Source organism: Heliangelus exortis, chromosome 2, assembly GCF_036169615.1.
Source record: "Heliangelus exortis chromosome 2, bHelExo1.hap1, whole genome shotgun sequence".
NCBI classification, from domain to species: Eukaryota; Metazoa; Chordata; class Aves; order Apodiformes; family Trochilidae; genus Heliangelus; species Heliangelus exortis.
The window spans coordinates 30216894-30243432 of record NC_092423.1 but is presented as its reverse complement, the minus strand read 5'-3'; the positions used below and the strand labels follow the sequence as shown (position 1 = coordinate 30243432).

General features: G+C 46.5%; 1 protein-coding gene across 1 annotated transcript; it reads right to left on the bottom strand.

Annotated features, from left to right (window-relative positions):
• Positions 1-22591: 22591 nt before the first annotated feature.
• On the bottom strand, positions 22592-25916 carry RPL14 (ribosomal protein L14). The gene is made up of 6 exons (XM_071735412.1): positions 25809-25916; positions 25201-25302; positions 24507-24601; positions 23717-23816; positions 23257-23310; positions 22592-22825 (listed from the first exon to the last, which is right to left on the bottom strand). Exons 1-6 carry the CDS (start codon positions 25809-25811, stop codon positions 22613-22615), a joined length of 567 nt encoding a protein of 188 aa, XP_071591513.1. The 5' UTR covers positions 25812-25916; the 3' UTR covers positions 22592-22612.
• Positions 25917-26539: the final 623 nt, after the last annotated feature.

The following is a 26539-nucleotide window of genomic DNA, read 5'->3' as shown; positions in this document are numbered from 1 at the left end:
ATGGCCTAGAGCACATTACACAGGACTGCATCCAGGTGGGTTTTGAATGTCTCCAGACAAGGAAACACCACAACCTCTCTGGGCAGCCTGTTCCAGTGCTTTGTCAGCCCCACAGGGTGAGGATGGCCCCATAAGGATGCAAGCTGCTGTGTCTGCAACATAAAAACACAGCAACAAAGCAGCAGTACATTAGATGAGTACTGCCAAGTTTTGGTGCACAGAGCTTTCCCCCCCCCCCCCCCCTTTTCTTTAATCACACTTTTTACTCCATAGGGACTCATAAAAAAATTCCATCTGCAGGAAACACAGCTACAAGCACTGCTCAGCCAACATTTCTGCACTTTGGCCTAAAGCATTCCCAGACATACAGCACTGAGCACAGCACCTTCCCGCTCAGGATGAGGTGGAGGGATGCGAGGGGCAGCTCTTGGAAACTGTCCCAGCCCACCCCATCCCCAGGCTGTGCCACATTCACCTGGGTGGTCTAAAACCCTTCAGGGGGCCAACATAGTAAAAGACACCTTGGCACTGTTTCTCTGCTTTGCAACAAGCATTTCCAAGTGGCTCAGACCCACATTGGAAAGAAAGGTGATGTTTGAGAGGATACACTTTTTTGCCATTATTTATTTTGGAAGCAAAAGTATATCCATGGCAGACATGGTGGGACAATATATTGCCAAAGAAGGGATAAGAGATTGCTTATATGAGGAAAAGCTTGGGAAAAAAAAAAGAAAAAAAAAAAAAAGTAGAGCTAATAAAGTCAGGGGGGTGAGGGGAAGGAGCAGTGAGAGCCAGCAGAACACTTTCCAGAAGGCAGCTGAGTGAGCAGAAGCATTTCCAGCCACGGGACTTCTAGGACCACAGGCTCTCTCTGGTTGCAGGAACCCACCTCCAGCACAGCTCCAGCCCACAGAGGAGCTGCCCCAGGCAACCCAAGCATGTGAGGCCTTTCATAAGCTGATCCAGCACTACCCTAAAATCCATCAGGCTTCATGCCCTCACTGCAGGGGGGCTGGTTTTCAGATGGCCCCATGATGAGGATCTACATCTCTCCCACAGATGCTACATCAGCTGAGGTGGATCAGATGAGCTGCAAAGCCACCAGCTCACTGGCAGCAACCCTGGGGGTCTTCCTTTGAGGTCTCTCTCTTAAGGACTGAGTAGATTTAATGCAGCTTATAAGAGGTAGCAATGATGCATTTGGAATGAGTCAGGTTTATTACTCTCATTTATTTGTTTCTCTCCCACAAATACAACATAATGCAGAAAAACATATCTGCCAGGCCAAATTGTTTGCTCACAGACAGCTGCCATTTCTGCTGGGACCTGGGGTGGTCTGATGCAGGGCTTTTGGACCTGCTAGGAGAGTCCCCTGTTTTAGCTTTTCCTTAGACACTCAGAGTGAAAACGAGCTCATCCAAGGCAAGACTGTTCAGAGTAATCTCCTGCCCTAGATCATGAGCGGGGTTATTCAGGATCTGGTACTAACTGTCCCAGGCATCATACTGCCATGGCCAAATTACTGCCTTAGGCCCCTCTCTGGACAAGGGGTGAGCATGAATACCCTCAAGCAGCACCAAAGGGCAGCAGAACTTGGGTCAAGTGGCTGGCTGCAATGCCTCCCCAGCTCCCTCCTGCTTGGATGGGATAAATGCTTGCTGTGGCAGCACAGTCAATGCCAACAAACACAAGCAGCATCTGAGCTCAGCTACCCAAAACTATACCTGGATTTTCTGATATCCTAATATGCTTTCTCCTTTCAAGTCATCACTGTTAAGTGCCTCACCCTCCAACCTCAAAGTACGCTGAATTAATTAACTGCAAGGACATATTACAAAATTAATCCAAATAGACAGGATTACTTGTAAATCTTAGTACTCCAATCTGCATCCAGCTAAGTTCCTTTTCCAAACCATGCTGCTCCAGGAAGTTTTTCCCAGTGCTTCCCCAGTTCCATCCCTCTGGAGACACATGACCTGCCTGGCTCTTGAAAAAACACCCCATAACCCTCTTGCTCTGCACAAAAGATTTGTAGGGTGAGCATTTTTGTTATCCCACCTGATAATAACCTTTTGGACACTTACACCATCCTGGGTATGCAAAGAGCCTGTCTGCCAATATTGTGGAGGGAGTGGAAGGGTGCATCCAGGAACCATTTGGTGAACCTTGGAAATACTGCAGGAAAAATCTTTTTCAGCTGGAGAGCAGTGGATGCCAAATCCAAATGCAATGATTACCATTTTTTAAATGTCAAGTAAGTTTACAGACCAAGAGGCTAAAGCATCATTCCTGCCCAAACCCACTTTGTCTTCTCTGTCAGCAAGCTCTAGATTGGGCACCACAAGTTAGAGCTTAATTTCTTTCCCATCCTGTGAAGCTGAGCAAGGGCCACCACAGGCTCCCTCCCTCAGCACCATTCAGGGTTTCCCTGCCACATCAACAATAAAAAGAAAAGAAAAAAAGTGCAAGTACAGTCTCTGTGTTATTTCTGGCAGTCAATATTGCAAATTTAATAGGAATCTAGATGATAGAACACTGTGGAAATAATATTGTATTTACAAGCCCAGGGTAAATACTTTTCCAAAGAGACATTCCCTGAGCCCATAGTGTATAAAAGAAAAAAAAAAAGCTGTGGCTTTGGTTCAGCTTGAAATGCAAACCATACGTACAGCTTTGTTTGCCAGTCTGACATATGGACAGTACAGCAAGTCTTCTCCAGAAATTAGGTCCATTTGCCAGCCAGCAAGCTACAGGAAAACCCATGAAAACCTTAAGAGAGGTACTGCTTGTTTCAGATTGCTAATAAGTAAATAATATATATCCTCACTCATCAAAGGTACATGCAGCATAGTCCAGGCTCCCCAAAGCATGGCTGCTTGGGGATAAAACTTTCTAAGTGTGGTTGGGAGGGTTTTATCCTTGACATTGTATTCCCAGGATTCCTGAACCTTGGCAGAATTTGAAGCAGAGAAGCCTGTTTTCAATTTATTTTCAAAGTGCATCAAATTGGCTTTGTTGAGCCTGTAAGAAAAGAATAACAAACCCCAAACCTCATTGTCCAAGAATGTAAGAAACAGCCCTAAAACTAGAAAGATGCCACAGCAATAAGTGGCCTTAAAGAGCAGGTTTCAACCCTGCTTTCCTCTGGAATCCAGAAGACTGCTCCTGCCCCTGCGTCAGCACTGCCAGACCCCTCCAGAAGCTAATCCCATCATCCCAAAAAGGTGTTCAAGGGAGCAGGGATGGCTTGGCTGTGACCATGTCCCTCTAGGCTGACTTCCTGCCATAGGCTTCCAAGCTGAGGGTTTTGGCACAGGACAGCAGCGAGCAGGTTCCAGGTAGTTACGTGTGCATTTATCTGCATGCACACCGTGCGGGCTATTTTTTGCAACACACAGAGATGTGCTTACCCTCTTTGCTTGCTTCCCACCCAATGAACTGCAAAACCTCATGGACACAGCCCACCGTGACCAATTTTAACAAAGACTGCTTGAAAAACAACTGAGAAACCTCCTCTGGCTGCCCAGAGCCTCTGGAACTTCTCCAGAGCCTTGTGCCTAACACGTGGTGCTCACAGCAGCTCCCTTCTCAGCAGAGAGAGAGAGTGAGAGCAGCTACAGCAACCAAATCTAGAAGGGAAACAGCCCTTTCCTTTTGGTTTTGACCAGGAGTTTTTTGGCTTGTAAGGGGATGGCACATGGGTTAAGCTCACTGCTGGGGACCCATACCCACACCGAAGATGGGGAAGGAGGCAAAACATCTCTACCTCCAGGGTGACTCTGGGCGAGCCTGAGCAGAAGAAAACCCTTGGCAGTGTCTCTCATCCATCATTCAAGTGCTCAAGTGCCTTTCTACATCATCCTGCTTGGGGGAGACAGATGCCTCACTGAGTGGGAATTCACTCAAGACAGCATGAAATGAGGACTGCCAGCCCCAGCTCAGAGCAGCTGCTGGGGGGAGGCACATCTGTTGTGCTCCCCCCATACCTGGGCACAGCACCAGGTCCCACCATCACCCACCTGCACCAGCGTTGCTGTGGGACACAAAGAAAGGACAGCCTTTCCCATGGCCTCAAAAACAATTAAAGTGGCCATAATTCCTACTGAAGTGGCCAATCCACAATCCAAGTGGCCAGACCTGTACCAGCTTTGTGTTTGGGGTTGTTTCCACCAGGCATGCAGGTTTTTTCCCTCCAAAATGCAAATTTTGGAGGGAAAGGAGAGGGGGAGGATCATGACCCCACTGCATCCTGGCACCCTGCTCAAAGCCAGGGCAGGGATGCAGGAGGCAGGCATTGCCTGCTGGGGCAAGGTGACCCTATAGACCCACTTCCACACCTTGCTCCTCACGAGTGGCTTGGGAAGCTCAAGCCAAGCACTGTGGAAGTGGAAAGGGGGACTATGCTCCCACAAACCATAAGGACAGCAAACACTGGGCTAATTGAAGCCCAGCAGATGGAAACCCAATACATCACCACATGGTGCTAGATCCTGCCCTGCAGAGTCAGCAAAATCCTCACAGCTGGCATAAAAGCCTTCTTGCCACCACCTCCAAAACCAAACCAGGAAACGACCAAGTTAAATTGCCCTGGATGAGGCTTTAAAACATGCTGTACTTTGCTATATTTTGGAGGACAGTCTGCAAAGTTTCTGCCTCAAAGGGATAATGTACAGTATGTTTGCACCAGCATAGGACAAAATTCCTGCAGCAACTCAAAGGGATGAAATGATGCTGATACCATTCACTCTGACAACTAACTTTAAAGGGATGGTGCCAGAATGGTTCCTTTACCTTCTAAAATTAAATTGCCTTCTCATTTCTTCCCAGTTATTGCTACAGACTTGGGACATCAAATTAAAACTTTGAAATCCTTGAGCTCCACAGTGTCTCTCTAGTAATAACCTAATGTGCCTTCAGCTCCAGGCCTTGCACCAGCCCCTTGAGCTTTTTGCTCTTCAGGAGAGAGACTTCCTCTGCCTTGCTCCTTCCCTCCCAGCCAGACCCACTATTCCAGTTTTTGAGGGGCCCCTCATGCTGGAGTTGTTTCTCTACCCTGGCTCAACTCACACTCCTTGTCATCCAAATGACCATTTGAACAAAATCTTCCATCACTGCTGGACACTGCTCTGTGTAACAAGAAAATCCCAGCACTTGTACCTGCTAGCACCATTCCCATGGCTCTGGCTGGTCCCATATGAGTTACAGACCAAACAGGTACAGCTGAAACATGGGCTCGTAAAACCCTCAGGGGTAGTCTGCAAGAGCAGCAACGCTCCCAGCATCCCAAACATCCTATTTAGCACCCTTATGGAGGACCTGGGGCAGGAGCCACATGACACCATGGAGGAGATGGATAACCATCACCTGGGTGGAGGACACAGCAGTGCAAGGTGCAGCTGATGCAGTCAAGGGCAGGGCTGCCACTTGGGAGGACCCACAGAGTCCACATGCCATGTCCTGTACCTGGGATGGACTAGAGCCCTGCAGGCTACCAGTGCTGACTTGCTCTTCCTGTGATGACACTGTCCTTACCCCTCCCTTTTCCTTTTTCATTGACAAAAAGGAAAGCATTACAATTCTCCTCACTCCCACCATGTCAATCTTCTGGTTTGTAGTAAGTTAATATTCAGCTCTGTGAGCTCTTTTCATCCCAATGTGTACAGCACAGCTCAAGCTCCCTTCAATTTCATCTCAGAAGTCAACACAGATCACCACAAAAATAAACAGCCTCCGGGATGCCATACTTCTTTTGCTTAGAGTAAGAAATTAAAAGCTTTCAGATGCCTCATTCTTCTTGTACTTAAGTTCAGAGTCAGGGTTTTTACTGCAGACTCTCACATTTAGCTGGTTCTTCTATTTCTTGGAGAAACATCCCCAAAGACATTGCTGGCTGCCTTTTAGGATACATCACTGAGATGAACAGGTCTGCTGTTCTTTACACGTGCTGATATCTCCATCACTTTTTACCACCAAAAGCCTTATATTAAGTGATGTCAACCTGTGGCCAAACCACCCAGGTCCCTGCACACACAAACAAGCACCTCGTGTCCCCAGTAGATATCAAGGATCAGAGCAGCACTGCATGCATGACTGTCCTGTAACCATTGGGGGACATGGGAGGCTCTCCTCATCTTCTCTCCTCTCTGCCTGCTTGTTCCTCTAATCCCCACATCTACGTGAGAGCAGCACAACCTAATAATGCTGGCAGGGACACCCAGAAGGGACAGCAGTAGTTTTGGGTAGCCCCCCCATTGCTGTGCAGGATCCTGCCAGGTTTTCTTTCTGCCCCTTCCCCTCTTCCCAGTTTCCCAGCCAGCCTCTTATACTCAGCTCCAGAGGTTTTCGGAGCAGTTTTCCTATCTGCCTGCTGAAACAGCAAGAAGGGGGCCCCTTTCCCAGCAAAACAGATGTGGCTTGCCTTTGTGCAACATCTGTGCTTCATGCCGCCAGTCATTTTGAACAGTCTTGCCTTTGTTCATGTGGGGTTGTTCAGGGGATGCTTTGGAGGAGGGCAGCAGCCTGTGGCCTGGGGGATGGACTCCTTCCCTTCGAGTCCCACACACAGACTGCCTCGAAACGCTTGGGTTTCTTCTGGTAAAAAAATCAACACTCTTTGTTCCCTGTGGCATTCAGAAATCGACAGTCCTGCTCCTCAGGACTTTAGTTCCAGCCACAGCAAGTGTCTCACATTCACGATTCCTGTGGGATTCCCAAACCCAGGCAAGTAACAGCAGAAACCTGGGAGCCACAGCTCATCCTCTTCCTCACAACCTCCCTCACCCCAAAGAGCTTCTCTCACTGCACCTCTGGGTTTTTCACCTGCTTGGACTTGGTATCCTGAGCGTGGTTGCTCTGCTTCAGCTCCCCCACACATAGCAACAGGGAAGAGTAGAAGTGCTAGAAAGCCACAGCATTACTTTTTTGTTGGTTCTGGGATGTGTTTACTATGGGGAAGAACACATTAAAATAAAACAAAATTTTATTATTTTCTCACTCTTGGTGAGTTTACCAATACTGCTGATGAGTGCCTGGAAAAATGCTATAACTCTCTTACACATTTTGGCACTCAGTCCTGCTTTATTTATTTTACTGAGTGCCACGATTTTTTCTGTATTTTGGGGAAGGGAAATTTTGATCCACTTGTTTTCAGTTTTCATTTCTAAACTGTTAGACCAGCCCTAGGGAACAGGTACCAACGTTTGTTGGCACCTGGTGGAGGCTTGCAAGACCTTGTAGGGGTGCTGGCAAGGGGCAGTGCTGGATTGCCTTATCAGCATTTCAGCAGAGGTTGCCCAAGTTGCCTGGTTGGGTTTCCCCCGGCTGGCTGTCAGCTTTCTTTCCTTCCTGGAGAGCAAGAAAGCACGTTTGTGGGATTCCAAAGGGGAGGGAGGAGGGGGACACCAGGGGCCTTTCAGCCCTGTGGGCTTTCTTCATCCAAGCCCTGGCCTCAGTTGCAGAAAGGCAACCTTGTTTCCCTCTGGTTAATCCATTACTTCTCAAAGGGGAGAAAAGCTGCTCCCTGCTTGGCTCCAAGTGCCACCCATGTCCCACAGACCCCATCCTGGGCAAAGCCTTCTAGCAGCTGCCCTCCATCCTGCTCATCTTTTTCCCAGGGAACTCTATGGGGCAAGCAAGCAGAGCAAGGTAAGAGTGAACAGAGTGAGGTACAAGCACTGGTGCAGCCCAGCTCGCAAATCAGGAGCTTTTCCTTCAGGACAAGGCAAAAAACTCCATGTGGACCAGAGTTACCAAGAGTTTGAAACTGAAAGGGTAATTAAGGCATTTGGCATCCATGCCAGTGGATTAATAAACTGTAATCAGTCCCTCTTATTTAGACTGCCTCATGCTAGGAGAATGACAGAGCAGTTGGAAATTACTCACTGGAAGATTTTGAAACCAGAAGAAAGAAGATGTTGCTGTAAAGCAGCCCTCACTGCTCTGGCATGTCGGGCACATCCAGCAGCTGGATCTGAGGAGCAGCCAGCTGCAAGCACACGCTCCCTACTAACAACAGAGCTCACAGCTGGGATCTCCCTGGCCTTCTGAAAGTGGTCACCCTCCTGATGGTTTTGAAAGCAGTTAAAAATTGGCTTGAGTACTTTGCTTAGGGTTTTCCTGCAAATGAAGCAACAAGACAATCAGCTTAAGGCACAGCCTGAATTTATTCCTCCTGACCCATCACTGCCCCCCCTACAGGTGCCCAGAGCAAACCCCGATTAGGGATGAAATCAAAGCAATCAATACAGGAGCTCACAAAGGGGAAAGGACTGCAGAAGCAGAGCTTCCCTTGCCAAGGCAAAATGGAAATCCTGGCAAAAACTGAATACCCCGCTGTGGCAGGGGAGACCACACCAGGTACCTGGCACAGGAGATACACCCTTTGAAAAGCTTCATAGTGAAGGCTCACACAGGAAAGCATTACTGCAGACGAAAGACTAGTGTGGGGAAAGCTGCCTTGCTTTTTTCTTTGACAGGGAGGAGTTATCTCCAGCCCCAAAATGACTGACACAAGCCCTGGTCTTATCTGTTTTTGCTGCTGCTGGAGTTCATTAATTTTGCCCGTGCAAAATGCAGGATGGAAAGTACAAAGCCCGATGTCAGCATCACACACACACCCTTTCACACACACACTAATGAATGCAGGAGGCCCCACTGCTGCTAGAGATGCTCTGAGTCATCACCACACTCTCAAGGACATAAAAGCATTTCAGCAACACAAGTGACACAAATGCACCCCAGTGCAAACCCCCCACCACCACCACCATCATGATGCCCTGGCTGTCCCTCTGCAGGATGGCAGCAAAGGGGAGTGGTGGTGGTTCCTCCTTGCTCAGATGGGTTTGTAAATCTGTTGCCAAGGGGTGTTCCAAACTTGAGCACTAAAAGTAGATGAGATGAAAAAAAAACACCCTAAGGCTTGGAATGTGCTGTGGATGTGAACAAAGCTACTAATGCTAGGGAAACACATTTTAAGGGGGGGAAAGTTCTCCCTTGCCAAACTGGCAGGTTTTGTGACTTTTTGGTGAGAGCACTGTGCTTTGCAGGGACCAAGCAGACAGCACGAAGGAGCTGTTTGTGCTCTCCAAGTCTGTCTGTGCTTGCTGCCTCCACCCCATGCTCTTCACCTCCCTGAACTGATGACACCTGAGCTCTAAAAAGTGGTGTTTTGGCCGAGGAAACATAATGACCTCCTTGGCCAACAGCAATGCCTTTAGCTACAGCAGCCTCAGGCATTGCCTTTTCGGGAACTCCTCACAGCCTGCTTTATCCACCCCTGCTGCTATTAAGGACAGACACATGCCAGAGTGGATCCATCCCTAATTTGCCTCACCATGTCCCAACCCTCCAAGGGGTCCCATTTGACTTGTAACCACTATGGAGACAGCTGGGACTCAACCTTGCACCTCTCCCCATGAGGCTGGTGTCCCTAAGGAGATCCAGCATCACCTCTCACCACCAGCTCAGCAGGGAAACCCCTAAATCCTACCATGTCTTGCAGCTGACGTACTCCTCCTCCTGTGCTCCAGAGCCCGCAGTCACCTCCTGAGCAGGGTGCCAGCCACCCGCCACACTTTCATGCGACACTGAGAACCCACCCAAAACACAAAAATGACCAAATCCACGTTGTCAGTGCCTCGTCACAACACGCTGATGGGTGCCTCCTGTTCTTCCCCGGGCAGGACGACACCCTTCAAACTTCAGCTGCGAGTTTTCAAACTCTGCCTCATCCCAGACCCTCCTCCCCGTGGGGTGGGGAGCGGAGAGGCTGGGAAGGGGGGAACAGGCATTAGAAGAGTCTCTTTTTCACAATAAAAGCCCTTCTTCTTACTGCTTGCTTTTTTTTTTTTTTTTTGCTTTTTTTTTTTTTTTTTGCTTCTTTTTTTATGCTTTTTTTTTTTTTTTTTTATACCAAGTGCAGATTTGAGCCAGGAGGAACACGTAAAGGAGGCTGAAGAGACACGTGCTCCTCCCAAGCCCATCTGCTCCTGCTGACCTTAGTGCCAGGCAAGCAGAGGGACAGGCAGAGTCCTGTGGACTACCTCAGCCCCAAGGCTTGGAAAAAGGAACCTCGGGTCTGCTCACAGGGACTTGAGAAAATACCCTGTAGAGGTTTTTATTAACATTGTTCTTCCTTATGGTCGGAGCCCAGCACAGAAATGTGCCACACCAGCACCCAGAGCAGCTGGAGCCCTGAGAGAAAATTTATTATCCTCTCAAAAGATGTTAATGGGTTAAACACAGTTTTTGGGTGCTCAGGTGCCTGCTTTTTCAAGGCACTCAGAGGCAGCCAGGAGAAGGGTTACCCCAGGGGCTGGGGGGAAGGAGACCCTCACACCCAAAGCCACCACATAGCAGGTCTGCAGCACAGTGATCCCCACAGTGCCCAGATAGTGCAGGTCCCCTTCCAGCACCCCAGTGTAGGGTGCATCCTAAAAGCCATTTCCTCAGACCTCTGTGAGAAGAGGGGCTGGAGGCATCACTTTGGATGAGCCCTCCATGGCCAGGTAGGGCATTGAGGCAGCTGCCAGGCTGTAAAAGCATGTTGGTTTTTGGTTTGTTTTTTTTTCTTTGTATAATTTTCCCCTTTCCAGGTCTGGGCTATGGCCAAGCAAAACCCATCCATCCCCTACCATGGCAGGCAATGCCGCCACCTGCCCTGGCCCCATGCCAGCTCCAGCTCCAGCCCCTGCCAGCCCAGCCTGGGAGCAGGAGGAAACCATCCATCCTTAGGCATAGGGGCCTTCCAGCTCTCCTACCTGTGCAGCTACTTCAGCCAGGAAACTGTAAAACAAACTGTAAAACTGAACAAAAAATGTATCAGCATTATTATTTATTTACATTTTTTAAAGGTACAGTACAAACTATTGGGTCATGATGGTCTAAACAGAGGATCAGGCTTATGGAAAGCTGGCCAAGTAACTTGACCGAGGTGGCACAGGAAGGTGGCAGCAGAGCCCAGGAGGACACTCTTGTGTTCCCAAGCCCTGGTTACTGACCATTTCAGGTCACTGGGCCATGGCAAAGCCTTGGGTATAAACCAAGGTGGCAACACAGTGCTCTGCCCAATGTGGGCTTCTGGCAGTCCCAGCACCTCCGTTCCTTTCACACCCTCTTGGTTCATCAAGTGCGTTTTAATTTTAACGTGGTACATCTCCTGATACCTCTCATTGCTGCTCAAATTTATACCTCAGAGAAAAGCAAACTGAAGGTTACACACAAAAGCTTGACAAAAGCCACACAAACCCTTGGGCATGAAGAAGGGGTCTGGAAACCAAACCCTGTGTCCACCCATTGCTGCTGCTGAACTCGCTGACCTCCCAGCTGTCCTGGGCACTGCAGCGCTGGATATGTTAAAAAACCCTCCTCGAGGCTCAGCCCCCAGGACAGATAATAACCTAATATTTCTAATATAATTAGTAATATTAGGTAGTTAGCAATAACCTAGTATTGGCCTTGGTGCAAACAAGGACAGAGCTGGTGGCTGATGGGCAGGTGGCAGCCAACACCAGAGGAGAAACCTGCAGGGCTCCTGAGGCTCAACCCTGTGCCTCACGACTCATCAATGGCACCTCATTTCAGAAGCATTTGCTTTCACCTCCCTTTCTTAATTTGAAATGATTCAATTTATATTCAATTTTCTGTTAAAATTATTCCTGTGGGTGCAGTGGCACTGCAAGCTTTGACTGACAGGCCAAGAGCTCAAGCCTGTCTCCCTGGATTGCCTCTCCATACAAATAACTCTTTAAAATGCACGCCTAACATTTCAGGAATTTGCCATCAGAAACAGGCATGGACAGCTGCTGTGGGAGGCAGACTTAAGGGATCAGTGGCCAAACCAGTATAATAAATCCACTGAGCCTTGGAACAAATGTTCCAATCTTGGCATTTTGAAATTTCAATTTTATTTCTCCCCTCCTTCCCCTGGAGAAGTTTTTTTTAATGATGTTTGCCATGCAAAAAATCAGATTTAAAAAGGCAGCGAGACCTGTAAACCAAGTGTATTATGAACCCACTTCCTGAGAAAGCCCAGGAGGTCCTCCAAAATCCAGAGGGCCATATTTATATTGTGCCTCAGATGGACAGTCCCAGGCTCTTTAGTGCAGCTTCAGCGCCCATCAGTAGTATACCTGCTACTTCATTCTGGAAAACCTGGAGAGAATCATATAATAGTTTGGGTTGGAAGAGGCCTTTAAAAGTCATCTAGTCCAACCCCCCTGCACTGACTAGGGACATCTTCAACAAGACCAGGATGGTCAGAACTCCATCCAACCTGTCCTCAAATGTTTTCAGGGATGGAGCATATACCACCTCTCTGGGCAACCTGTTCCAGTGTTTCACCACCTTCACTGTAAAATTTTTCTCCTTATATGTAGTCTACATCTACCCTCTTTTTCTTTAAAACCATTATGCCTTGACCTATCACAAGAAGAGTGGAAGCTGCTTTTCCTCTCTGTCCCCTGACCACCACTGCTCATGTTCTCATAGCCCTCCCTCAGCTCAAAACAGAGCTCACCTGTTCACTCACATACAGGTTTTCCTGCTTTTAGATGGTTTGGTGTTTTTTTTTTTGACCAGACCGATGCCCCCTCTGCAGGACAAGGGATGGTTACCACTCCAAGAAACTCTTCTGGGCTGTAGGTAGCAAAGGGAGGCAGAGGGGAGCAGGGAAGTGGGACTGCACAGGCAAAATACAAGCCTCCAAAACAGTCATATCTCACCCTAGGGTCTCAGGCCAGATGACCTATGATTAGCCAGATGACCTATCAAAGAACTCCTGAGCTTGTTCCCTCTCATCATGCACTTCAGCAGGAGGAAAAGCTGTTTTGGCCCTTTTGCAAGGCTCGGGGCAGCCACAAGGAAGGGCTCCCCTGAGACTCATGGTAGATCATACAGATGTTTTTTCAGTTTGCTGGTATCTGAGGATAGATCCAGATTAGCCAGGAGCACATACTTTATAGTAGGAGAGCTGAGACCTTTCCCTGATGGAAAAGTAGTAGCAGAGCAGAGCCCAAGGAAACAAATGGAAAGCAAAGGCAGCTACAGGCACAGGTGTACCCACAGCAGCACAGGGACCTCTGTGCTCACCGAAATGCCACCATTTTAGGCATCAGCAAATGCATCTGGTGTAACCATGGCTCTGTTTCACAGACTGACTTGCCTTCACCTTGCTTGTCCTCATAAAGAAATACCTGCTGCAGAAAGACAGAAACAGGCTGGTTTCCACACACATCCCCCCCCATAATTATTTTTTCATTCCTTTTCTGTCCCAGAGGACCTGCATTGATTTCTCTTTTGGGAGCTAGACAGGCAGCTGAGAGGGGACAGATTTCAAGAGCTGACAAGGAACAGAAAGCTATTCTGCCTCTAAGAAAGTGAAGCTGAAGGTGACTTTTTTTTTCCTCCCTTTCAGAAAAGTGTGAGGCTCTAATGGGTTTGAGTGACTATGAATATGACTTTCCACATACGCCAAGATAATTATAAGCTTGAATGGATTTCTAAGACCCAAATCCTACCCAGATAAATCACTGCCTATCAAACACTGATTACAAATGAGCCATTCAGAAAGCCTTAAAATTGATCTTCTACCTGCCCTGCTGTCTCTCATATCTGTTGCTAATGGACCTCGACATTTTACTAAGGAATAGGCTACAGAGGAGACCCTGATACTTCAGCCTTCCTTTGCAGCAGCTGTAAGAAAGATGGGAAATTAGGACTATAGAGATCAAGTAGTAGAAGCTGGGCTCCTGCTCAGTGCTGTGAGGCTGGGCCTAGTGCTGGGACCCACAAGATGCTGAAAAGCAATGAACTGCAAAATTGCATTTTGCATCTGATTCTGGAGCATGACACATACCTGCACTCCACTTCCCCAGCCACTGTCCCGAAGGGGACAAGCCCTGAGTCAATAGCACAGAGAAAATGCTGGATATGGGTGGTTGCTTTCAATGCATTTTGTGTGGGAACAGACTCATACGTCTCAGATTTCCCTCATTGTTCTCATGGCAATCAGCCCACCCAGGTCAACTATGGAACGCACAGAATTTTCATAAATAGCCTGAAGAAGCTGCACGCCCCTAATCCAATAATTAGAGTAAATTAACGCTGCCAGGATGCTTTTGTCACCATTTCTCTGACTCAAGACAAAAGGCAGGGGGTCACATCCTGAAGGGAGAGACATCCTTTACAAGCAGCATTTAAGATGCCAGAGAAAACAGTAATATCTGCAGACAAACCACACATTCTCTGAGCACGCGGACTGTATTCCTCCCACAAATACCTATTGTATCCTTATTGCTACTGTGACTCAAATGCAAGTATATGGAAGAAGAGATGAAGGGTTATTAAATCATCTAGAGGTGATTACTCATTCCCCTAGTTTACATTTTAGATAAATGCTAGAATCTCTGGATCCACCACTAGACCACAGAAACTTTTTTTGTAGGACGTGAACTGCATTGATTCAAATGAGAGCGGTTTGTTCCAGGGCTGTTTTTAAGGTTCTGCTATTTTCAGCCAGAAACAGTTCTTACCACAAGTCCCATGCCCAGAACATAATACTGTGCTATTACAGAAGCAACCATTTCCTAGCCTGCTCCCTCAAAAAAAAAAAAAAAAAAAAAAAAAAAAAAAAAAAAAAAAAAAAAAAGGCACCTTCAGTGACCACTTTGCATCACTAAGGGTCTGTCAGCCTCCAGCCTTCACAAGCTTTTGGGAAAAAATGAACTTCAGCTCCATGTGAAAGCAGAGAGTTGCTGAGAGCTCACCCATGTCATGACAACCTGAGCTCATGGGAGAGGCTGAACCTGCTGGGGCAGCACAGCATGAGTGCCCCATAGGACACCCCTCCCCCTGGGTTCCCTTGCTCCTGGCAGCTACTTTAGCAACCTGAACCTCAACACTGTGTTTCTACCTGTACCTCACCCTAGAGACCTCTGTCCTTTTCAGTGTTCATCCTTCCCAAGGCAGACACACACATACACACCTCCCAATGCAAGCCTCATTTTTTCTTCCTCTTTCTTTCTCCTTCCCAGATACAAACCCCAGCTCTTGGATGAATCAGAAACACCATTTTCTTAGACTATCACCCTGTAAATCAAGGGATTCAGACCTCTATTATTTGTTATCTCATTAATCCTGAACCATCTGCAAACTTTACTAGGAGATAAATACAATGTGTGTGCCTATCTACTCTTAACATGGTCTTTGTTTAAAAATATTGGTTGTTGGATGAAGAGCAATTCCACCTCACAGCATAAAAAAGCTTTAGCAGTGATGTCTCATTTTGAGTCTCTTGTCAAGACAGTTTCTCACTCAGCATGCAAAGCAGTCCTTCTAAATTATACCATTTTCAAAATCAAAATGGCACATAGTGCTGCACCCATTGCCTTGGAGACACCCATAGGTGCTCTGTCAGCACAGATGCTGTGGTCTCCTCAGGAAGGTAAGGAGTTTGCCTGACCATGAAGCCACATTAGCTGACCATAGTTGCACTCCTTGCTCCTCATTCCTTCTTAACAAAGACTTCGTTTAGCCACTCACCTGTGCTCATTGTTCAGCCACTCACATTCACTAAAAGTGGCTGGGAAAAGCCACAGTCAATCATGGGGGAACTCCACTGGGAACTGTGTGTAGCATCACTGAAAAAAAAAATACCTAAGACCTTCCCAGGGACAGAAAACTTTCTTCTGACCTCTGCACATGAACAGGTCAGACACTGGGGCCAAAGCCTGCCCTCCTATATTCACTGCAGATGCATCAGTCCCCAAAGCCCCACAGGGCATAAAGCTAAAATATTACTTCATTTCCCTTGAAGCAGTTCAGCAAACCTCCAGCTCTACCCCCGTGGAATTCAACAAAAACAAGGAAAAATGAACACAAGCTGATGCAGAACATTCTCCCCAACACCCCCCTTCCCCTGTTCCCCCCCCACATAAAAAACCAAAAACCCAAAAAGCAAAAAAAGAGAGAGAGAAAATAGAAGCAATCTGCTGCTTTTCCTGGAGGAAGTTATTGGTACATACTTGAGCTGAGTCCACAAAGGCACTGTATTAGCTCTTCATATACCATTGCATTAGGTCCTCCGTCACCATGAAGGTAGGATAAGAGAAAATGTATGAATTAATGCATGGAGTAATCAGGCAGTATTTCATCCAAAAGCTTTGAATTGTGGCTGCTGAAAATAGGGCCTGACCAACATATGGGCTCATTAATCTTTCCTGACAGCCCTGCAGTTACAGAAGCAAGAAGTGGAGCCTCCTGGTTATAAATTTGTCAGGAATAAATTTAGGTTGACAATTAGAAAGTTTCTAATAATCAGAGGAACAAAGTTCTGGGAACTTTCAGACAGGAGAAGGGGTGGGCTGTGAACCTCTGTCACATCCCCATGGAGCAGTATAGGAGAAGAGAGGTGGGGATGTCGAAGGCTTGGGTCATTCATCCTGTCTGCATCCCCAGGGATTTCACTTCCACCTTTTTTATCATCTCCTAATGATACAAAGCAGTAGCCCTGGAATAGAGCTCTTTATAGGCTTTGAATGAAATGGTCAGCAAGGTCAGTCAGATTGCCTTGCTCTATGCTGTACATCTCCTTCCAAGGACCATAAGGACACCAATTTCCTGTCTGAACAGTGACCCTGGGCACTCTCATCCTGTAGCATGACATTGAGACTTTCTTCTGCTCACAAGCTCAAATTTGCTATAGGGTGCTAGAAAGTATTTTGGACCAGGTGGCATGTGGATGCTTTTAAGTCTCCTACCAGAATTGCCCTGTGATACCACTGCCCATGCTGACATTTCTTTGTGACTCCTTCAAATACCAAGTCATGACACTCTGAAGGAGGATTCATCATAACTCACCTCCTTTCCATGGACTCCTCCTTTAAACAGCATTTTCCCACCTCCAGCTTACAGATAGTAAGGATGTCACATGGTGTCATGGGGCTGAGTAGTAGCTCCTGCTCCAAGCACCGGTTAGTCCTCATAGGAGATCGGTTTAAAAAACTAAATAGAACTGTTTTTAACACAGTGACAGTGAATTTCAAGAATACTTTACTATAAGGTTGTGGAAGGAGGTGGTGTGGAGAGACTCAAAGGACTGAACAAATTCACAGACAGTAGGTTGAAAAGAGATACTGCCAGGAATGGGCATGGGTGTATCCTCTAGCACCCCTAATCCTGCTATTGTAGATGCTGGGGAACTGCAAGAGTCACATCTTCTCCATACACAGCATCTCCCATCAGACCCAGGCTGGAGTTAAACAGACCATGGCTCTGATCCAACAGAGCACTGCTTATGTTCCCAATGGGGCTGCCAGCAAGGCCCAGAGCAGCCCAATGCTAACAGAAAAGGTTACTGCAGCCACAACCAAGTCATCATTCCAAGCTGTCAACTGATTTGAAGGCCTTTGCCTTCTGAAGAGTGACCCAAAAGCACCCGGTGAGCAGGAGGGACCAGGGGGAGTGAAAGGAGCCAGAGGACCACACCACTGTGCCATGACAGGGACCGTGCCCCACTTTTCCTGAAGCTGTGGGTTGGAGAAGCACATCAATTCCCACATTTCCAGCCTTCTACCCATGGTGCCCTGAAACCTGTCTCCTGTCCAAGCAGAACAGTGACACCAGCATCAGAGGCCAGGCATCTCCACTGAGTGAACATCTTTTCCTTCCAAGGTCACAGACAGGTGAGTTGAGGCAGCCTGCTCACACCCAGGATGAGGACCTGCATGCATTGCCAACAGCAGCAGCTTGCCAGCCTCCCCCCGGACTTTGAAAAATGCTTCAAGCAACCAGAGCAAAAAGGATGCCACTTTCAGCTAGTCAGACTTAGTTTACATCATTATGCCATAAACTCTGATTTTTTTGTATTATCCACAGAGACTTCCAGGCTGAGGTAAGGCTCACATGTGCCATGTGAATGAGAAAAGCAGCAGAAATAAAAGATAAACAAAACCAAAAAAGCAACCTTTAAAGTCATTCAGAGACTCAGGGAAGAAGAGAAGGAAGAAGAAAAGAGCCTGTGAGCCTATTTCCAGTTCTTTCTTTAGATCACCTTTATATAGCATCTGACTGCAATAACACAGCTAGCAATGACCCTGTCTTTTGTTTGATGGCTTTTGTAAATATGAGGCTCAAACAGCAGCTCTAAAAAGTCTTGGCTGCTGAGCTATTGTGAAAAACGTTCAGATGTTGTGCCCTCTCACTGTGTGTCCTTAGGTAAAGCTCCAGCTGATCTCAAAAGATAATACTCTTTCATGCTATTTAAATATGAACACTGTGACTTTTTCAAAGCATCTATGGGGTTCATCAAAGCAGAGCTTCCTGATGCAATCCTGACACACACCCCTGTATCAGTGGTGCAGCGTCCTGAAACGCCACCAGTCCAAAGGGGATGGGTGTGAGGGAAAAGCTCAGCTCTGCTGAGGGCCATGATGAGCAGGTCAGGGCCTAGCCTCAAAATATTCCAGGAGTGTTGGTCCCAAACACTTACAGAACAAAAGATCAAAAAAAAAAATACCCTCAATAACAGAAGACTACTGGGGAAATGTTAAAAAGTACTTCCTCTGCAATAAGAACTAGGTCAATGCATCTTACTAAAGATGAAGTGGCTGCTCTGAGCTCATGGCAATGGCATAATTTTAGGCTGGTAATCAGCACAAACAGCTGATTGCAACTGGAAGACTTCTCTAATTCAGATGCACATAGTGGGCTGAAAGCTGCTAGGGCAGGAGGGAGAGTTTGCTACAAAGACTTATGTGGAGGCCACTCAGACTAGCTTCTGATCACTGAAAGTGAGGTGAGGAATAAATTAATCACCAACTCTTCATTTATTTAAAACAAGAATATCATGAAGGGGTCAGCTGCACAAAGATTTGGTTGGGCTAAACTCCCAGTAAAGGATGCTATAAACTGGAGGTTGCATACCATCCAAGAACAAGTCCCATTATGAGTTCAGGGAAAAGGAGAGGGTGTAGGTACAGGACCTGTAGACATGGACAAGGACTGCACTACTTCAGCACAACTAGGGAAGCAGTGCTTTAACAGGTAAAACCTGTGCACATCTCTCTGCTTCAGAGAAGGAAATCCCTGCGTAAACTCAGGACAGAAGCACTTCAGTGCAACAATAATAATAAATGCAACTCCAAGCTCATAACAAGATTAAAAAATATTCCCAAATTAAAACAAAACTAAACAAAACAAAAACAAAAAAACCCACACAGAAATTATACAAAGGAAGAATGAAAAGCTGAATCCCTGAAATGAGAAGATCCCAAGCCACACAGCCATTCCCTATCATTTGTTCCACTTACCTCTTCTTGCTTGTAAGCTGCACTTATATACCAATGCAGTGAATAGAAATCAGCACCTTTTCATCCAGATGAAAGTCAGGCACCTGAAGTTCTCAGAGATACCTTATCAGTGTGGGCAGAGGGAAAAGAGAGTAATACACAGGGCTGGAAATATTTAAAGGGCACTACAAGTGAAGCAAGACAAAACAAACATAGGGAATACAGCTGCAAACTGGACCAGGTTTGCCATGAGTCCCTGGTCAGTCTCAGTGGTGCAGGAGCAGTACAGAAGAGACAGTTTTATCAAAACAGACTGTACTATCTACAGTTAACATATAGGTAATTACAAGAGCCAGTGATTTGAAAATGTCATGGTCACTAAGGAAGACAACTGAAGGACAATCTGAATATTTCTAAGTGAAAAGCAGAAAGAACAGTCAACCCAGAGATTCCTCTTTTGGGTCTATTACATCTCAAAAAAAAAAAAGCAAAAAAACCGAAACACACCCAAATGCCTAATACAGCAACAGACATGTTTAGACAAAACCCAAAAGCATTTCAATATAGCCTTTTCTGAAGAAGAAATATGCACCATCAGAAAATGGTCTAGCACCATCAGCACTAGGCCCAGAACTGCAGCTGGGTTCATAGTAACAACAGGGTAACAGTAGATTTTACACGTCTTAAGTACAGATTTTTTTAAGGGGGCCAGTCCTACTCCTAAAATTGCTCATGTCTCCCAGACTTTGCAGAACAGCCATTAGGACTCGGGTTTGCCAACTCTTGGTGTTGGCTTAGGAAGTACAGCAATTATCTGCTGAAATCAGAAGTAAACTGGGATAGGATACATTCCCACCTCTGCCCCAGAAAGCCCCCGACGTATTCTGTGTGAAATAAACTGAGAAAATAAACATGGGGAGACTTCTCTTTAAGCTTAAGAATCAGACCCTATTTCAGTTCCACAAAGTAAATGAAAGAAAAACAGTTAGTCCAGCAAAGCACATCTTAGTCAACTGCAAAGGCAAAATAAAGGCATGTCCATTGCTCTCAAACGTTTGTGCCACCCTCTTTGTTCGGCACTGTTCCTGGCAGGGAAAAACAGCCCAGCTGCCTCGACTGGGTTAAGCCTTAGGATCAAGTTTGTAAAGAGCAAACGTTGCCATCGTGTGGCAACCTCCGGAAACAAAATTGTACCTCTGGAGTTTTCTGCATCCCCGTACCTTTAAAACAAGGACAAACCAGCAGCGGTGGCACAGCACTCAATGGATTGAAAAGGAGGTGGACTGCCAACGACACAGTCCTGCAGAAGGTATCAAAGAGGTTTCAGAAGTCGCTGAAAGGAGCACGAAATGCTATTGACATGGAACACGCTGTTAGAAACACACAGAGCCAGTACCAAGGTATTTTTCCTTCTCCCCCTTCCTCCAAACTGTGAAAAAAAAATGGTTCTTTCAGGGAAGCACTTGATGGCAGACATGGCATTACAGAACCAAGGGTTCTTTTAGGGTACATTAAGACTTTCCCACACTTCTTTGGTGCCCCTGTCCCCGAGCACATCCCTTTGCACTGTGCAGTGCTCAGGCACACAACCAGCCCATCCCTTTAGAAAAGCTCTGAAGTTCCTGCTCAGGAACACGACAGCAGCTGGCAGCTTGGCAGGAACATGACAGCACGCTTGGCATCATTGAAACCTTTCAGAGTTACCCTCAGAAGCTGCCGAGAGGTATGGTGGTGGGAATGATAGCACTGAACAAACTGCTCCTGTCATAACCAACGTCACTCCTTGGAAGCAAGTACCTTTAAAAACAAGAAAACGTAGAAAAAGTATTTGTGCAGTCATGACTGAAGGCACATCTATTTTCTCCACAGGAACTTTTACCAACTTTCCCCCTGTTTTATATAACTCAACAGCAGTTATATTAAAAAAGAGAAAAAACCCTAAGGAACAGCTGCTTCACCTTAAAGGACTTCCACATTGATGTATCTTTCAAGTTACTTTCAAGTTACGAGTGCTGCAGAGTAGGCGGGTTTAATCACCTTAAAATCCAATTTAAAATTAGGATCTCCCAGTGCTTGAACATGGGCTTTAATCCCAATTTGCATAATTTGATTTTTTTCATTAGTTGTTTTATCAATTTGTATAAACCATGTGCTTTAACTCAATTTCCAAGTGTATAAAATAGCCCAAGACAACATTGTGCAGTTCTCAGTGGGCATTCAGAAAGCCCAATTCTGGCTGAACTAAGCAATGCTAACCATCTTAAAATCATGTATTTGGAAAAGCACACCCTTATCAAGGCACTGGACAGTTTTATATTTGAATATACACTTGACTATCTAGAGGTCTTACAACCTTCACTTTTAAAAACGTGTTCTCCCTACTCTATTTTATATTTGACTAAAAAGTAAGTTGCTTTTCAATTACATTAGACCTGACTTTAACTTCTTCAGTATGAAGGTACCCCTGGCAACAAACTACACAGGAAAAGAGGGATGCTGACAAGAGATACGTAAACATAATCTCAGAGTGCAAAGACCAAGTTAAGGACTTGAGAATCACAACCTTTTTAGGTCATGTCCCCTCTTAACAGTTTTGATCAAAGAGTGGGAATTATATGTCACACAGCTCAAGGAACTGCAGAATTAGGCTCAGGTCTTGACATAAGATCTTAAATGTAAACATTCTGAATAGCAAGCATGTTTAAACACAAGTCACCAGTTTCCATCTTACTAATTAATCTCTCATTATCATAACTGCGGTGCTATATATCAGAAGTATGGAAGTATTCCAGGTTGCTTCTTAGAGGTTGAATAGTGGAAGTCTTCTAAAAAATGCAGAGTGCTTCAGAGAGTAATTTTTAAGTTTTTTAAACTCCAACATACTTACATTCTAACCAGAATACATCCTTCCACTTTGTGCCATAATTTACAAGTAGAAAGTGGCATTAACAGGTTCTTTCTCACCTTTCACACCCAAGACTACAGGTAAATTCTGTCATTCCTAACCATTTCAGTACCAGACTGTTTCAAACTGCCAGGATCCGACCCACTTCAAATAACTGGGTATGCAAATGTCACTGGCATTGGGCACAGATTACCAAGCACTGCCTGTATGGTCGACTTCATGGAGTGTGACAAAAACCCTTCTGCATGTTCCAGGGAAACACCAGAACCCAACACCTGAGACATTAATAAAGGAGACAGACAACAACTCTTGGTGAGAAGCAGAAGTGAACTTCTGATTTCAATTTAAATCAGATGTTTAACCATTTGTTAATTTTAAACAATCAGAACAAGGACACCAAGTCAAGCATAACTGAAAGTTAACTTTATTTCTGCGCCTTCTGTGCCTTTGGCGCCTTCTCCAACTTGGGTGCCTTCTCCGACTTAGGAGCCTTCTCCGACTTAGGAGCCTTCCCTGGCTTAGGAGCCTTCCCTGGCTTAGGAGCCTTCCCTGGTTTCTCAGACTTCTCTGGCTTCTTGCCTTTTTTGGAGGCCATCTTCTGCAGTTTCTTCATTTCATGCTTGATGATTCTATTTCTCTGTAAAAAAGGAAAATGTTGACTACTCGTCAGCATGGAAACAGCAACTGCTCAAATATTATGCCTTCAATTATGCCTTTTGTAATCACCCTCTGCTAATCAATTATATTTATACTATATAGTAGAAAGATTTACCACGTATTACGTTTAAAATGCCAAATTCCCCCTAGAACTGTTCTGATCTATCAAGTGGACCAACATCCTCAGCTGTTAACTGGGAGGACTGGCACACAGTTCACGTGGGCTCAAGTTCAATCAGCTACAGAAGAAAAAGTGGGGGCCAAAGCAGCATGAAAAATTCAATGCATTTACACACTCTGTGTCACTCCATAACCCAAGCCAACTATAAAAGTAAAGTTATTAACATCTCTGACTCTGAAGTGAAAGCTACAAGCACCAGCCCCATGAACAAGTGATTTTCAAACACTTACCATTCTCTTTGCTTTCATAACCTTGTAGCGATCAAAATCAGTCATTTTGGCTTTCTGTTAGAAAAAAGAAAAAAAGTCAGTCATGAAGCTCTGATATATATATATATATATATACACATGTAAGCAGTGAAACTCAGTATTTGCAAGATTCTATAATACGTGCACAAGTAATTCTGATCTGCAAATTAAGTTTAGCTGCACATCTAGAACAAGTTCACTGTTTAAAGCCTTTGGTAGGAAGTGATGGTGCAGGAAAAAGGTAGTGGTAGAAACAACTGACCAAAACCACATTTACTGTTCAAACACAAGAAGTTGAAGCTGATAAATGGCAACTTTTAAAAACTTATGCCTTGTCTATTTTTAATCTTATCCCGCAATTGAAAACACAGTTTAGATTTCACCTAACTTAAGTAAGCAGAAGCAGCACAATGTTTATTATTTATCCTGGGGAAAACTGTACCTTTTCTCGGGCTTTAATCTTCTTTGCCCACCTTGTTGCTGCCCATTTTTCATTTATTTTTTCCTTCTGCCAGGCAAGTCGCACACACTTCCGACGAGCACTGCATTAGAGTCATAAAAACATATTCACAGTCTTTATTTAAAAAAAAAAAAAAATTCTCTCTGATGTTGGCCCATCAAATTTCATACAACGAAAGATCATAATTCTACACAAGACATTTCAGTTTTAATCAATACACTCCTGCAGCCTAATTAATGCTTGGTTGGTAAATGCTTTGCTAGGACTGACAAAGGAGCAGCTCCAAGAGACACACTATTCCTAGCACTGCTTCAGAATCAGAAAAGCAGCATTTTTCTGTTCTATATTACAGTGACTCAGCTAAATGAGCTCAGCCTCCTGCATCTCCTGTGCAGTTCCATAGAGAGAGAACATATTTCATGTCTGAAGGTGACCTAAGCACCAGCAAAAGCAAAGCTGCATAATATTTACTGCAACTGCTTCCCCTACACCACCCAGCCCTCAACTATCTGCAAGTTGCTTAGGCCAAAGTGCTATTTCCTTTGCTCCTGAACAGCACTTATCAGCCAGGACAGGTAATGAAAACTTAAATTTATTCAAACATGATAGCAGCATCAGCCAAATTTTTACTGTCCACACATGTTATTTCATTGACTTAATGCTGTATGAACTTTCTAGATTAAGCAGGCATCAGATCACAGTTCAATGAAGTGACAGCATGTTTTTACACAGGCTAAAAGGAAAAAAAAATTTAAAAATGCCAACAACTCACCTGTGTGGGAACTTGATAACAAAGTCAGTCAGCTGCATGCACTTGAAGGGCATAGCCTGCCTTCTGACACCACTGCAGGGGCCATCAACTAGTGCCTGAAAACAGAAAACAAATGTGGGGGCTTTGTTACAGTTTTCCTCACCATACTTGATTTAGACAGCGGCTTCCTAATAACGTGAACAGTATCTTAGACAAAAATGGTACAAAAGTGAAATATGGGAACATAACCTGAGACTTCTGCATAAGCCCAAGATATAAAGTGTTGTAAAGGTTTGTCTTTGGAAAAAAATCAAAAAACCAAACCACAACCACACAACTTTGAGAAAATTTGACAGAACTAAGATGACATAACCTTATTTTTTTTCTCCATGAACACTAAGCAAGAGTTCCCTAGGCCAAGCATTTCAAACCACTGCTTTAAACATACATTAATGTCATCCCACGTGTAAATTTTAAACTCCAGGTGACATCACTTGTCTGCTTTTCCTCCTGGGAAACACAGCATAGAGCACACTGTCACTTGCCAGTGAAAAAAGCTTGCTCTTGGAAGTTTCAAATGCACCAGCTGGGAAACCCCACCTTTCTGCAAATCTGTCCCCAGAAAACCTCCTTGAAAACCGATGAGCTCTTTGTGTACAAGCTTCTACCAAGGCAAAAAAGAGAAAATAAAGGCACAGCACTCATCACAGCTTACCCTATTTTGGTCAATAACATCCACAATGGCCACCAGCTTGCCAGCATGTGGCCCGAAGGAAATGAAGGCAACTCTGCCAATCTCGACAAAGCGTTTGAACACCTGGGAGTTGTAAAGATAGCCATGAGTTAGGCGAGAATTGACCTAAGGCCAGGCTCTCACCGCCTTAGGAACAAGCTCCGAAGCTTTGGCAATGCACAGAACCCCTTCCTTTGAGCCCAGGGCCCCAATAACGCCCTCAAATCGCTCTTCCCCGGCCCTGCCCCTGCATCGATGCCGCTGGTGGGTGAAGAGGCACCGAGGCGAAGCGCAGAGCCCCGCGGAGGATCGAGAACCAGGGGCAGCCAGGCCAGCTCGGACCGTGCCCGGCGCTGCCGCCAGAACAGGGCCTGCCCGACGCGACCCAACCCACACCCGCCCCACGGCCGCATGCGGGGCCCGCTCCCGGCCTTCTCCTCGCCACCCAGCCGCCTCCCCCTCGCCGCCGCCACGGCCGAGACAGGGGCAGGGAGACACAAAGAGGAGGGGAGAAGCAGGGCGGCGGGGGGACGCGGGGATCCCCACGGGTGCCCCGGCCGGCGGCAGAGGCCCGGTGCCCCTACACGTACCATGATGGCCGCCCGCGAGCAGAAAGGGCGGGGTGGGAGCGGCGGCGGCCGGAAGGCGCCTACCGGCGGCTACTGCGCATGCGCGGGGGCGGGCCCCAGCCCCTCCTGGCGCCATGCGCATGCGCTGTGCGCCGTCCTTGCCCCACCCCTGCTATGCTGCGGGCAATGCGCATGCGCAACTCTCAGGCAGGAGGGAGCGCGGTGGGCGGGGCTTCCCTGCGCGGATGCGCGGTGGTGGGGTCTGGGGATGGGCGGGGGAGGTTGGGCAGCGTGCAGGGGGGTTTGAGGGTGATGGTTCCGCTGCCTGGAATCGAGGGGCAGCGGGGGGGTGCGGAGGTCGGGGGAAGGGTTAGAGGGATAGCCTCGATGCTGTCAGCGGTGTGGGGTTCAGCCCCTGTGAGAGAGCGGCCCGGTGGCAAAGGGATGGCGGAGGGGCAGGGAGTGCGTGGGTGAGCTGCCCGTGGGTGATGGCTGCCGGAGCATCCCCAGCATGGTTGGAGCATGGCTCCAGCATGGCTCTTTGTTGAGATCATCCTACCCTTGGAAAGGCAGAGCGATTTAATGAGGGGGTGAGTGAGGAACGCAGCAGGATGAGGATGGGGGTTCGTGTGGCGGTGCAGAAGCAGCTCCTGGTCTGCAAGAGCAGCTTGGCTGTACCCTGGTACCAACACCTGCCCTGGAGGTGTTGAAACAACACGTAGACGCGGTGCTTGGGAATATAGTTTAGTGCT